Source organism: Monodelphis domestica, chromosome 8 (genome assembly GCF_027887165.1).
Source record: "Monodelphis domestica isolate mMonDom1 chromosome 8, mMonDom1.pri, whole genome shotgun sequence".
In the NCBI taxonomy this organism is placed as follows: Eukaryota; Metazoa; Chordata; class Mammalia; order Didelphimorphia; family Didelphidae; genus Monodelphis; species Monodelphis domestica.
In genome coordinates, this window is record NC_077234.1 from 3,574,038 (window position 1) to 3,588,660 (window position 14,623).

General features: G+C 60.6%; 1 protein-coding gene across 1 annotated transcript in view; it reads left to right on the forward strand.

The window, feature by feature from the left end:
• The first annotated feature begins 4,529 nt into the window (after positions 1-4,529).
• Positions 4,530-14,623, forward strand: part of ATP13A3 (ATPase 13A3) — a 46,045-nt gene continuing 35,951 nt past the window's right edge. Inside the window, 1 exon segment of the mRNA XM_056807568.1 lies at positions 4,530-4,702. Within this exon segment, the coding sequence (XP_056663546.1) occupies position 4,702 (1 nt within the window). The 5' untranslated portion in view covers positions 4,530-4,701.

Here is a 14,623-nt window from a genome sequence, read left to right on the forward strand (position 1 = left end):
GAGCTCTGCCCTCCTTCCAAGCCTCGCACAGGCCACAGAGCAGGGGGTCCGAAATACAGAGTTGATGACTGACTGACTGACTGAATCAAGGCTTAGCTCAAGTCTCTGGGACTTCCTTCAAGAGGAATCTCCTCGTTTTCCAGATGGGAAGAGCCACCCCAACAGGAAGCACGAGCACGTCCTTTTTGGGGAGCGTGTGGCAGCCTGGCCTGCCTCACCCCCAGCCCTAACCCCAGCTTCCGGCCAGGGCTCTCTGCCCAGCCTCTGCCCCCCAGTGCCCGGCCCCGGATCTGAGAGCCCCAGCAAGGGGCTCAGACTCTCGGGGGTCGGGGCCAGGGCTGCCCTGCAGACGCCTGGCCACCGGCCTTTGTGGGAAGTCCTGGGCTCCCTCCGCAGCCCACCCCACCCCACTGGGCTGCTCCAGGGGTCAGGTGGGAGGCCTCAATTCACCTCTTTGTGATTTACCCTCATTGCAGGGGTGGCGGCCTCTAGGGCCTCCGAGAGGGAAGGGGAGAAGCCTCTGTTTAGTCTGTGATAGGACCTCATCTGGCCCTCCCACGACATAGATGCTATCATTGCCCCCATTTTATAGGTGAGGAAACTGAGGCTGACAGCGTGAAGTGACTCGCTCAGGGTCACTCCTCCTCCTCGGACCTTCCTGACTCCAAGTTGCTGCCCTCCAAGCCACCAGCAGAGCAAGGCGGGTCTCTCCAGCCCCTGAGATCCTGGCCTGAGTCTTGCCTCCTCCTGGCTTCGGCAGGGGGCACCCAGGCACAGAGCCTGTCCTTTCTGGGGTCGGGGTCTGGCTCCCCACACCTGGCACTATTGTTCCTCCTCCAGGGGACTTTCTCCAGGCCTCCTGCATTGGCGCAGACAGTTCAGACGGCGTGCCAGCCTCTGATCCCCCAAGGGGCACTCGTGCCCTCTCTGCCAGGGTGCCACTGGGTACGATGACTGCCTTCTAGCTGCAGTGACAGGGTGGGCTGGAGCGGGCTGTGGGGGCCAAAGGAGCTGAAGGAGCAGAAGAAGGACGCTGGGATGTGGCAAGGCCAGAGGTGGCCCCCAGAGGTCCTGGGGCGAAGGGCTGAGGTCAGCTGCTCTCCCCTTCGGGAAGTTCTTGCCGCTGGCTCAGGAAGGCCTTCTCACTCTCAGTTACAGCTCAGCGAGTTCCTTTTCCCTTTTGATTTTCTGTGAATGGAAAGTGGCTGTTGTGCTACGTCGGCTTTGAACTTGAGGGTGACCGCAGTAGAGTTCCTCCCTTATCTCTCCCACACATGGGCTCCCTGGCTAATCTCTTCCCCAGTGGGCCTGGGCGCTCGGGTTCCAGAGCCTTCCTTCTCCACTCCTCCCTGATTCTGAGCTTTCCACGAGGGCTCCCCAAAGGACCGCTAGAGCCGGGCTCTAAGCTTCCTCACTGGCCTTGTCCACGGCCCGCTGGTGAGAGAACCCGGGATGGCAGGCCAACGGGGAGAACGGAGTCCTCCCGAGCTCAGGCCAGAGGGGAGCCGCTCCCCTTTGGGAAGCATAAGCTTCCCCCAGGCTCTGGATCCCTATGAAGTGGATCATAAGCTCCAGATTCGCTGGAGGACAAGAGAACTGGGGAGGCGCCTGCTCCGACGAGCTTGTTGTTGCTGCTACTCTGTGACATTTTAACTGATTGGCCGTCCCCTTTCTTTCGAATCCTTGGCTATTGCCACTGGAAAGTGCTCTCAAACAGTCCGGGGTGGAGGGAGCTTATCTCCTGGCGGCAACCTCCTCGGTGTGTCTGCCAGTTTGCCAGCAGTGGCATCTCTGGGCAAAGGCAAGGAACGTCTTCATTTGCCCAATTCTGAATGGTTCCCCTCCCCCTCTCCACACATGCCTGAGGCCATTTCTCACATCATTCACACCTCCACTGGGCAGCCCAATGGGTGAGCTTCCTCCCTGGGTACTTGGTCTCTAAAAGGCTTGCCACCACTGTCCTAGGAGAGTGTACCCAGCAACAGCAGTATCGGCGGATGATCAACTGACGGAGCCAGGATGCCCATGAAAGCAGGCCCTTTTCACTTTCATTTATGGTTTCTGGTTTTCAACAAGGACCAATATGGAAGCCTGTTTTGCATAAGAGCAAAATGTATAATCCAAGTCAAACTGTTTGATGAGTCTGGGAGAGGCCAGGAAAGGAGACAGTCTGGGTCCTCTAACTTGGGAAATGCAGGTGCAAAGTTGTCATTGGGTGTAACCGGGAATAGAAAATGTCCTTTAACAAAGAGTTCACAGCGACGTCCTTCCAAGGAGCAGACGCTTCACTTCTTTGAATGGTTTTGTCGTGATCTTTACTGTTCAGGCCATGGCTACACTTTGAATTTATTTCTCAATATGGCATAAGATGCTGGGCTGAGCCCACATCCGTGGGGCAGACTTTCCATTCCAGCATTTCTTATCGAATAAGGAGTTCTTTTCCCGATAATGTTTGTGTGGGCACTTACTGAACTCTGGCTTATCCACTTGGATTGTTTCTGGCTTTTCTTTGGTCTTTTGAGATACATTTTTCTGTGAAAATGTGGTACGACATGGTTCTGCTGATTGCTGCTTTAGAAAACCATTTGCTCTTCCTCTTTCGTTTTTACCTTTCCCCATTATTCCCATTTTTAATAATTTTGGGATTCAGATTTCCCCTCGAGTATTTTCTTTTACCTAGTTCTGCGAAGTATCCCTTTCATAGCTTAAATGGTGTAACTCTAAGTCAGTAAATTGACTTTGTAGTGTTGCCATTCTTATTATATTGTTGGCACAGTCTAGCTATGATCAGTGAATATTCCTTCAGCAATTTAAGTTCTTTTTGTATTTTTTTTAAACCCCTCACCTTTCGACTTAGAGTTAATACTATGTATTGAATCCAAGGCAGAGGAGGGGTAAGGGCTAGGCAATGGAGGTCAAGTGACTTGTCCAGGGTCACCCAGCTAGGAAGTGTCTGAGGTCAAATTTGAATCCAGGACCTCCCCTCAGCCCACTGAGCTTACCCAGCTGCCCCAGCAATTTAAGTTTTTGATTTAAGGCCGGTTTTGTGATTGATTCTCTTTACATCCATCCACATGCCTTCAATATGCTTCAGTAAATTGACTTGCAAATGTTTTATGGATCTTGCAAATTATTGCGAAAGGGACTTCCCTTTCTCCTCTCACTTCCTGGAGATTGTTTTTATTGTCTAGAAATGTTGTTGGCTCTTTGGTCAGTTGATTTTGTAACGGGGTTAGTTTCTGTAGTGACTGTCTAGCAATCTCGTGTCACCAGCCCAAAGGGAGAGACTTGTCTCCTCTTGACCTGTTTTCATGCCATCCATTCAGGTTTCTTGGCCTATTGCTAGCTAGAACTGTGTTAGGAACAGAGTGGATGGAACAAAGTGGACAGAGAAAGTTTCTAGTGTTTTCTCTATGGCCTCCACTGCTGGCTCCATTGGGTTTGTAGACTGATACTTTCTAAGCCATGAAACCACCCTGAGGATTGTTCTTCATCAAAGGCTTTTGGGTGCTTTGCTTCATTGTGCTTATTGTTTGTCTCCTAATAAAAGTTAAACCTGACTGAGGCACCCAAAGCTTTTCAGGGCCTCTCCTGAGGCTTCCTTTCTTTGTGCCTAAGGGCAAGCCTCACCTTAGCTTTAAAAAAGAAATCCACTTTTTACTAAGCCATTTTTCTTCATCTTTCCAATGGGAAGGCACAGTTTGCTTAAGCCTTACCATAATAAACATTTATTGCATATTGAATATTAACCAGGAACTCCCATTTTTTCAATTGCATGTAGAAACACTTTTTGACAATTGTTTTCTGCCATTTTGCCATTCAGATTCTCCCCCTGCCCCCACCTTCTAGGAGGCCTGATATAGGGCACCCCAGCACGTTCACGTCTTTACAATTTTCATATTCTGTAATTCACACTTTTTTTTTGAAAATTGTATTTAATTAGTCAATTTAGAATATTTTCCCATGGTTCCATGATTCATGTTCTTTCCCTCCCTTCCCCCTTCCCCCTCCCATAACTGAGGCAGCATTCCACTGGGTTTTACTTGTGTCCTTGATCAAAATCTATGTCCATATTGTTATGCTTGCACTCATTTAGAGTCTAAATCTCCAGTCATATCCCCCTCCACCCATGTGATCTGGCAGGTGTTTTCCTTCTGTATTTCCGCTCCCACAGTTCTTCCTCTGGATGTGGAGAGCATCTTTCTCATAAGTCCCTCCCAGTTGTTCAGGATCACTGCATTGCTCCTAATGGAGAAGTCCATGTAATTCACATTTTAAAAGGCGCTTTGCATTTTAGTTCATAAAGGGCAGACCTCCACCAATCTTCTGTAACAGTGCAAATAGGCACATCCTCTGCTTCGGTGACCAGGGGCAGCTCCCCACGCTCTCTGAATTTCAGTGTGTCAATCTGTAGAATGGGGGCAACAATCCTCAGGAAAAGGGAATGAAAATCCTCTTTATTTGAAACCTCTGCAAGCATTCAGGCCCCTCCCCGCTTGCCAAGGCTGCAACAGCCTGCCCTGCCCTGCCCTGCCTCCCAGGGCTTTGGACTCTGCTACTCAGCCACTTTTAGATGACAAGTTCCTTTTGGGAGCTGGCTTTCTTGTTTCCCTTTGAAGATTTCTCTGGAGATATGGCCGAAGCAGAAGACCTTGGAGTTCTGGAATCCCCAGGAAGGAGTTTCAGGTTCTTCTTCTTTAAAGTGAGTTCCTTTCCAGGTTCCCACAGAATGGAGGGAAGTGGCTCTCCAAAGGAAGCCTGTGCTCTCTGAAAGGGCAGTGGGCAGTGAATGCTCTGGAGCCGTACCTGCAAACAAGCTGAGAGCCAAGCCTTTTTCAGGGCTCCCTGACGTCTTGGAGGCCTGCCCAGAGATATAGAACCAGCTTACAGGGCCCAGGGCAAGGGCGGTTCTGTGGGGTCGAGCCCCTGCAAACCATAAATAAGGAAGGTTGGACACTGGGCACAGAAGAGGGAGGCCTACTCCCGCCCAGGGTTTGCCAGTATCAGCAGCCCACTTTATTTCTGTGGGAGACTTGTCTTAGGGGAACCAGAAGCCATCTCAAAGCCTAAATGCTAGTCAGAGAGAACCAAATCGTCCCCTCACACATGTCGAGGCGAGTTTGGCATCCAGGACACATCTTAGAGCCCCATATATATGGGTTATCACTGTACAATGAGCTGAGGAGGGAGTTCAGGATTTCCTCGGCTCTGGGAGGTTCCAGACCCTGACATATTCTCCAGCTTCTCAGGTCTCCTGGGTGCCGTCCCCTAGGGTGTTAGCAGGCTAGGGCTCCCCTGGGCCACCCAGGTTGGCTGGCTGCCCGTCTGGGCCCCTTCTCCTGCCTTCCCCCAAACCCCAGGCTGTCCCTTCTCTCTCTTCCCATCTGTACGCTGAGCCAGGCAGCCTGCGGAGAGCCATCTTGCTTTTCTCTGCCCAGACTCCAGCGTTTGGGAGGCCAGTAGGTGGTGTGAGGGGCCTTTGGTCAGAGTAGCTGGGAGCGGGGGCAGGCCGAGGTGGACCCCCAAGACAAGTCACTGGAAAGGCCTGGCCTCTGCTTCCTAGGCGCTTCTCCAGGGCAGCCTCTCCTGCCTCCCTGCTAGCCAGGGGGCACCAAGGGAGGCTGCCTTTGGTGGGGGCGGGGGAAGGAGCTAGAAGGACCCAAGGAGCCGGACTGGGCTCCCTCGTGGGGAGAACTGGTGGCCGCGGGCAGGCCGGGGAGGGGTACCCCTGAGCAGAGGGAGAGCAAGCCAAAGGCCAAGTGCTTGGCTAGAGCTGCCTAAGGGAAGCCGCTGAGGAGCCCTGGCCAAGGGCAGGAACCAGGGGGTTCAAGTTCGTTGGGGGAAGGTGATCGCAGATAGGGCAAGAAGGGAAGGCACACGAGCAGGGGCCGGCCCGGAGCTTGGATGCAGAGATCTTGCTGGCAGCTCCGTTAGCTGATGGAGGCCTGGTCCGGGGGCCATCTGCGGCGCCATCTGAGTCCTACACCGGCGCATTGATCTCGCAGGGGCTGAAATGTCGGCTAGTTCCCAAGAGCGAGCCCGCGTGAACGCCGGGCCCATGCCTATCCCGTCTCGGTCCTCCCCCCTCAGACTGGAAGCTTCCCGAAAGCGGCGCCAGGGTCATAAGCCTCTCCCAGCATCCCTCTGGGCGCTTCTCCCTTCTGGTCGCTTTTTCGGGCGTTCCCCCAAGCTCGCGCCGCCACCCCCCTCCGCGAGCCTCGGCGGGTCCGGCTGTGGGGCTACCAGTGCGCATGCCCACGTCCGGCATGTGGCAAGGTTGGGGGGGTTTGGGGAGACCCGCCCCCTCCTTCTCTCCCTCACGCCCCCCCCTCCCCCCCCCCACCCGGGCTCGGGGACAGAGCATCACCGGGGCGGAGCTTATGGTCCCGCCCCCGGCGGCGCCTGGTGCTTCCGCTCCCGCCCCCGCGCTCTGCCCTCGGGGGCTTGGGATGAGTCAATCACGTGACCTCACATCCGGCGCGGGAGGCCCGAGCTCGCGCCCTCGCCGCCGCCGCCGCCGCCGCCGCCGCCGCCGCTGCTGCGTGAGCCGCTCGCCCGCGACACCCCCCCTCCCGCCTCCCCTCTCGGCCGCCGCGGTCCCCTCCCCCCGCCGTCCCCGCAGCCTCCCCGACTGACGGACTGACGGACGGACGGCCCGAGGCCCCGAGGGACGGAGCGCGCGTCCCCGCGGCCCCCGCGCGGCCCCGGGAGCCCCCGGCCCAGCCCGCCCGCCCAGGGCCCCGGGGGCGGCGGGGCGGCGGGCCCGGGCCATGGCGCTGAGCTGAGCGCGGCGGCGGGAGACGACGAGGGGGAGGAGGGCGAGGACGAGGACGAGGACGGGGACCGGGCGAGGAGGAGGAGGAGGAGGAGGAGGAGGAGGCCGGTGAGTGAGGAGGGCCTGGGCCCCCTGAAGCGTGGGAGGCGCGCGTGGACATGGGGGCGGGCTCTGATGGCCCCTATCTGTTTGCGGTCTGGAGAGGTCAGGGGTCCGCCGGGCGGCCGGGGTCTGCAGCCCGGGAGCCGCCTCTGGGCCGGTACTTCGGGGACCCAGTGGCTGGGCGGCCCGGCCGGGCCAGCACCGCTCCGAACCATCTGGAAGGAGGCAGCTCTGGCCTGGGCCCGACCTCTCCGGCGGAGCCGCGGCCTGGAAAGGCCAGACTCCGGGCCCCAGCGCATCAGGGGCTGAGAGACTGCCCACCGGGCCGGCCTAACGCTGTGTGCCCTCACCGCGCCCGCTCCCCCTGTGACAGCGTCTCAGCCCAGCCCCATACACGCGGGAGGCTCCCCGGGCACCCTCTGTCCCGGAACAGCGGACCCCTTTGTCTCGGAGGGACGGACCCGAAAAGAGTGGCCGAGACCTCGGGGACAGGGCCAGGGAGAGCAGGGCCGGCGGCAGGGCTCCGACCCGATTTCCAGCTGGCTCTGCCGGCTAAAAACGCCTGGTCCTTCCCCAAAGAAGCAGCAGGCCGGCCAGCCGGAGCCCAGGGGCTGCTCCCCAGAGGGGCCCCCCAGGGGGCACTGCCCCCTGGAGCTGGAGGAGGGTGCCCTCTCCCGTGCCTCTTCCTCCAGGCTGCCCTGGCTCCTCTGAAGTTGTCCCCAGCCCGGCCCCACGTGCTGTGCCTGGGCGCTGTCCACTGGCCCTGGGGCCTTCCTGTGACCTTCCTGCAGCATCCTGCCCAGCCGAGGGCACTGCGGGTTCAAGGGCGCACAGCGACTAGGGGTTTGGCTCCCTGCTGGTGGTTGGGGGCCCTGTGCCACCCGTTGGTGCCCGAGGCCTGGCCAGCAGAGTGCTTCCCTCCTTCCTGCTGCTCTCTGCTGCTCTCTGCTGCACCCTTGGGCTCCCTTATCTGATCTCGAGGTGTTTGGGCGCCTCCTGCCTGATCCTTGTCTTATCTCCTCCTCCATGGAGGGCCCTACCTGGCCCTGGAGGATGAGGCTGCTCCTGTCCTCGGAGGCCCGATTTCTGTTAATGCAGCCAGAGCCTCCTCTTCACAGTGGGCAGGCGCTTCTTTCCCGGGACTGGGGAGCTTCCAGGTAAGAGGGCCGGGAGAGGCCCTGCCTCGCTGTGGTTTCCATTTATGGAGGCCCGTCCTGAGGGCCAGTCCCTGAGGCTGCCAGGACCAGAGGAAGGGCTTCCCGGGAGCCAAGGGCCCGATTGGCAGCAGCAAAGCCGGGCAGGCCGAGATTCCCGTCACGGCGACTGGAGTACGGCTGGCCCTCCATAGGAGAGGCTCCCCGAAAGCGGCTGATTCTGCGTCCGGATTTGTCCTGCCCCCGTGGCAGTCTGTCTGGAGGGGAAGGAGAAGGACGCAGGCCTGAAGGGCACGTGCCAGGTTGGCACCTCATTAGAGGCCAGGCCCAGCCTTTGGGACGCACACCAGGAAGGAGTGTGCAGTTCAGCTTCGGCGGAAAAGAGCGAGCTGTTGGCAGGACTTTGAGCCTTTGATCAGGCTTAGGTTTTGCTCGAGAGCTGCCTTGTGGCTCACTTCTTTTCCCTCGGCCAAGGGGCTTGGCTCACCTGAAAGGCCTGGGCCAGTCTCAGTGCCTGGGGCTTCTGGGAGCTCTTCCAGGCCCCCTGCCCTCTGGTGGGAGGCTTCACGCGTAGAGCCAGAAGGGCCTTCCCTTCCCTTCCCTTTTTGGAGGGCTCAGCCGTCCCGTGATTCCCTTGGCTGGCCCCAGCACGCCCTGGCGGCTCCCCTCCGCTCTGCTCTCCCCTGGCAGTTTCCCCTTGTGGAAGCCCTTTGAGGGCAGAGACTTTCTTCGTTGTGTTCCCGGCAGCTGATAGATGGTTCTTGACTGAATTGATGGAACAGAGAAGCTGGTGCGCTTGTTTCTTGGGGCATTTGTAGTCGTCCCTCCGGGCCCAGGGCTCGAGGAGAGGGAGGCTCTTGTGGCAGTGCCTTTGCTCCTTCCCTGGGCTTGGGAGCTTTTCGGGTCGCCGAGCCCCTCGGGCCTTTAGCCGGCTGGTAAACATTCATTAGACGCCTCCTGTTTGCTGTCCAGGAGATGGAGCGGAGGCCAAATCGCGAATGATCAGGAGAGAGAATGGGCTAAGGGGAAGGAGGACCGAGAAAGGCTTTTGGGTGAAGAAGGGGTTTTAGTTGAGACTTGAAGGAAGCCGGGGAGCTCCTGTCCCCCAAGAAGGGGATTCTTCTGGAGAGGTCAGGGGCCCATGGGGGCCTGGGCCAGGGAGGGTGGCCAGACTCTGAAGGTGGGAGTCATTCTGGGAACAGCCAGGAGGCCAGTGTCACCGGCTCAGCGACCACACGGAGGAGAGCCAGGTGTGAAGACAGGAGAGGTGAGGGCTTTAAAAGCCAAACAGCGCTTTATGTTTGGTCCTGGGAGGATGGGTCAGACCGCTGTTGGATGAAGATCTTTTTTACATGAACTCATGCCTTGTATCTTGATTGATACGAAGCATAGATTCTGAGGCAGTTGGGGTTAAGTGATTGGGCCAGGGTTACCCACTTAGTAAGTGTCTGAGGTCGCATTTGAACCCGGGACCTTCTGTCTCTAGGCCTTGGCCCTCTGTCCACTGGACCACGGAGCTGGCCCTGGGAAGATCATTGGGCAGTTGAATGGAGGGTGTGTTGGAGTGGAAGGGACTTGTGCCCGGGAGACCAGGCAGGTACGAGGTGCTGCCAGGGTGCCAGGAGGAGCAGAGAAGGCAGATGGAGAGTGTTCATTAGGAAGGGCAAGTCCAGAGCCCTTGCCTATAGCCCAGACGGGGGGAGAGAAGGAGGAGCAGAGGGTGGCGGTGCTGGTGCCCTCAGCAGTACTGGGGGACGTTGGGAGGCGGAACATGGTGAAGATGTCGGCGGAGAGGTGACAGTCTAGTGAAGGGAGCCAAGGAAGAGGCCTGGGGGCCCCTGGGGTCAGTTGGGGTGCCTGGGGTGAGAGTGGAGCAGAGACAGGTTGGAGGAAGGCCAGGAGAGAGGGGCGTCCCCAAGGACGAGAAGCATCTGCCAAGAGATGAGCTTGGAAGAGGACAGAGACGAGGCCATTGGATCTAGAGTGGCTTCAGCGAGAGCAGCTTCATGTGGCTGAGAAGCTTGGAAGGAAGCAGAGGCGCCCATTATGGGCAACTTCGTGTAGGTGTTTCTCCCTAAAAGGGAGCAGGAGGAGGACAGTTACGGGACCAAAGCTCGCTGGGAAAATGAGTTCTTGAAGATGGGGAGGAGGCAGACAGGTTTGGAGGCAGAAGAGGAGCAGCCAGAACCCAGAGAGAGACTGAAGACGACGGAGATGGTCGGGATGCTGGAAGGAGCCCTCTGTTGGGAAGACGGGATGGAAGGGATCCCTGGGCAGAGGGAGAGATGCTGTGGCGGGTGTCTGGGGGAACAGCAGGAGGCGTGAGCAGAGGCCTCGTTGTGGACAGGGCAGTGCGCTCCGCATGCCGCTGGGGGCCAGAGAAGGGCCCGTTGGATGGCCGAAGCTTTCTTAGGTTGTGGCCCTGGTCAGCCTGGTGAGACCGTCTGTGAATGCCTAAAACAAGAGGGATTACCACAGAAACCAATTCGATGGAGAGACATTGTTCAAACTATGAAGAGAGCGGCTGCCTGGGCCTAGCTTCAGATCCTCTTCTTCTGGGGGGCAGCCGTTGACACCCAAAGGGCTGGTGAATTGGCTGGGATTCTGCTTCCGGAAGGCAGCCCCGAGGGCCCGTGATGAGCAGACACAGATTGATGGAGGAGCCCAGCAGAGAATCCTGTCACTCTGCCTGTCTGCCCAGACAAGCGGGCCCTCGACGCGTCCTGCCGTAGAGTCGGCTGCCGTTGGCAAGGGCGTCCCGGGGCCTTCTGGTGAAGCCATTTGTCACGTGATCATCGGTCCTGGAGAAGCAGGGCTCCTCCTTCCTGCGCTCACGGGGGACGAGGCTGCTGTTCTGCGCGTTGGGGAAGGCGTGCCATTTTGGCTCGTCTTCTCTAGGCACTCCCGTCCAGCCCATCGGGCATTCCTTGCCGCTGGTGAACCAAAGGAGGTTGGCCCCGAGGGGAGAGTGACTGGAGGGGACGGAGGGGGTTGTATTGGGCCTGGGAATCCCTCTTGTGCGAGGAAAGGAGGACCCCCCCCCCCCCCATTAAATTCGGCAGCGTTCTGGGTAGCTCCTCTTTCTGACACTCCTTTTCTGGCAAACTGTTCTCCCTCCTAAAGAATCAACCTGCAGAAACGCGGGCCGACTCGTTGAGAAACGGGGGGTCGTCTTTCTAGAAAATGGCTTTTAATTGGGCAAAGGCTTTCGCTCAGAGCTTTTCAGTCCCGATTAGACGGGAGCCCCCAGCAGGGGGCCGCGGGCATCCCCATCTCCCCACCCCCGGGCGGCCTTCTGGGGCCAGCAGAGCAGGGCCCGAGCCCTCCGGTCCTGGGAGGCTCCTCTTTATCCTGGACTCCAAAGGTGAGGAAGAGGATTGCCAGTGTGGAGAACCAGGGGGAGCACTGCGTGGAGCCTGTCTCCGGCTTATTATCCCCGTGGAGGGAATGGGGGGACTCAAAATGCCCCAAAGAACTGTTTCTAGGAAGCGACTTCTGCATGTCCGTCTCCAGGCTGGAGCCGGTTCAGCGTCCCGCCGAGCGAGGGTCCTCCGCGTGCGTTTGTTAAAGGCCTGGCCCTGAGCTGGGCCCCGGGGGCCGAGTTGTGGACACTGAGGCACCCAGCGAGCGAGGCCTTCCCCTGGACGGCTGCCGAGGAGCCCTCTCGGCTCCGTGGGGGCCATTTCCTCCGTCCTGTTCAGCAGGCATTTCTGGTGGCTCCCCTTGAAGCCCCCGGCAGTGCGCGGGGGTGCGGCTGGCCTCCGGGGCCCTGAGGGTTCAGGCCGGACTCGGGCATGTCTCACTGGCTCTGCCTTCGCTCAGGCCCTGCATGGTTCAGCGCCTGCCCTTGTCCTGAGCTCGGAGAGCCAGTGGGGCACTCGGGCCGCCCGCTCCGCCCTCTGGCTTCCTTCGCGCCCCCACGAGGCGCCATCTTTCTGGGCGGCCGCTCCCCATCTCCCTAATTCTAGCGCTTCCCTCCCCCCTCCTTCTTTTTGAGCTTGTGACCCTTTACGGGTGGCCGTCCTCCTCCCCAGCCCTTCACTTGGCGGCTGGCACGCCGTAGGTGCTTCGTAAATCCTTGTTGACTGACCGACCAAAGGGGGCCGGGCTGGTGTGGAGGGGAGCCCCCCCCACGAGCTGCCATTTGCCGTGGGGGGGATGAGTGCCCACCCCGATGCGCCGAGAGCACGGAGCTTGGGGGGCTCTGAAGTGTTCCGTGCCCAGGCAGGCTGTCGGAGAGCTGCTGCTGGGCCCCCAGACCCGCCTTCCTTTTTCTGACTTGAATTGTTTCTCTTTGGCTTTTGGGCAAGAACCGGGCCTTTCTGGCTGTCTCCTGCCTCCGGCCCCTCCAGGCCCTCCCTTCCACAGAGCCGGCTGTCAGCGGGGCCGGACACTGCAGGCCCTGAGCTCCCGGCCCTCTGTTGAGGGGGGAGGCGCGGCCTGGGGGCCCCCTCAATGCCAGCGGCGTGTTCCAGGTGATTATGAACGCCAGACGGGCGGTGCCCAGAGGGGCGGGCTGCTGGTGCCCGTCTGGAGCCCCCTGCAAGGGCTGGCAACCGGCAGATAGGAAGCACGCAGAACGAGTGGCGCGGCCAAGCGGGTCTGCCGTGCTCCAGCGGGCTCTGCAGCCCATCTCCGTTGGCCGGCAGGAGCCCTGGTCCGGGCCTGGGACTTGCAAGTGCCGGCCCGGCCCCGCCTGAGCCTGGATCCGGTCGGGTGGAGCTCGTGGAGGGCCAGCGAGAAGGGCCTCTGGACAGCCGAGCCGCCGCCGTCCAGATCTCGGCTTCCTAAGACCTTAAAGACAGGGTGGGTGCTGTGGGTGCATGGGTTGTGTGTGAGTGTATGCATGTGGGTGTGCATGCGTACATGTGTGCGTGGGTGTGCATACGTACATGTGTGCGTGGGTGTGCATACGTACATGTGGGCGTGGGTGTGCATGCGTGTGTGGGTGCGTGGGTGCGTGGGCACATCGGGGAGTCCTTTGAGACTTGGCCAGTCTGCTGCCTCTGTGGGGTGGACTCTGGGCTGCCGTGGGGGGCGGAGCTCCTGGGGAAGAGAGCGGCCTTGCGCAGGGCTGCTGTGGCCGTGGGGGGTCAGCTGGGTGGCGGAGGAGGGCTTCTTCCGGGCGGGAGGTGCAGGCCCGGCGGAGGCTGAGGGGCAGCAGAGAAGGCAGCGCCCGAGCACAGCGGCCCCCCGCTGCCGGCCCCTCAGCGGGGACCCCGCGATGCTGTGCCGTCTCGCCCAACAAGCTGAGGGGGAGGTGAGCGAGCGAGCGGTCCGGGATCGCGCCGGGGGCCGCGCGCTTGTTGGGCGGCGCCCCGAGGGGCCCCCGAGGCCTCGGCAGAGAGATCCGACAGGCTGGCAGACGAGGGGATCCGGCCCGGGCTGCATGCAGCCTGCTGAGCGCCTTAGGTGCGCCCTAGAGACCCCCGTGTCCAACGCCCTGGATTTGCAGGCAGCAGCAGGAGGCGGCGGTGTCAGGAGAGCCAGGCCGGGGCCCTCTGACCGGGATGGGCGGGTTCGGGCTCTCCGGGACACCTCGTGCCGGGCCTCAGTAAAACGGAACAAAGCAGGCGGACCTGCTGCCCTCCGTAGGCCCAGCCTGATTCTTCAGTGGCTCCAGGGAATGGCCCTGCAGTGCCCCGCCGCCCTCTGTCCGAGCGGGGCTGACTCAGATCGACGTCGAGGGCCCCAAACCTTAAATGACTGCAGGCCCAAAAGAGCCCCACAACGCTCCCGGAACCCCTGGGCCCTCTCCTAGCCTCCCAGTGCCTCTGACGGGCAGCCTCGGCCTCCTGCGCTTCCTCCTCTCGCACCCCCACATCCAGCGTGGCGCCGAGACCCCAGCCCTGACCCTAAGCCCTTTGCGGCCTCTTTTGAGGGTGGCCTCTGCTGGCCCCCCCGGGGAGGGGGCTGGAGATGGGGGAGGCTGAGGCCTGCTCCCGTCTCCCCCACTTCAGGCCAGAGCCGCTCTCCCTGGCGTCCCTCCGTCTGTCCCCTCAACTCCGGGGCTCCCCTGGCCTCCTGCCCTGCCCTCTCCTCCCTCTGACCCCCTGGCCAGGCCACGTCCCTCCTCCCCCTGCTGAGCCTTCTCTGGCCGCCTGGAGACCCGGCCTGGTGCGCCCCCTGCTGGGGGAGGGCACGTGGGCTGGGACGGCCGCCCTTCCCGGGCAGGGCTTTGGGGCCGAAGCGGGAGCCCGCGGGCCGGGCCGGGCTGGACACAATGGCCTAAACACCCGGACAAAGGCTGGGAAGGGATAAAAGGGCCCCTCCGGATTGCGTCATCCTCATTGTTGGGCCTGGGCTGGCCACAGTCCCTGCAGACACTCGCTCACAGCTTTGCGCCCGGGAGCGGCCCTGCTTTGGAGCAGGGCGCGCGTGCCCGTCGGCCTTGGCCCAAGGGACGGTCCCCGGCCTCAGAGGCCTCCCGAGGGGGCCCCCAGGGAGGCCCAGGCCGGTTCTGAGGACCGCGCCCCTGGGGAGGAGCCTAGTGGACATGGGGCCGAGCCAGCCTCCTGTCGGCCTCAGCAAGGCCCGGGTGGGGGGGGGCCATAGGGCGGGGCCCCGGGCTAGGCTAGCAAAGGCGAACTCC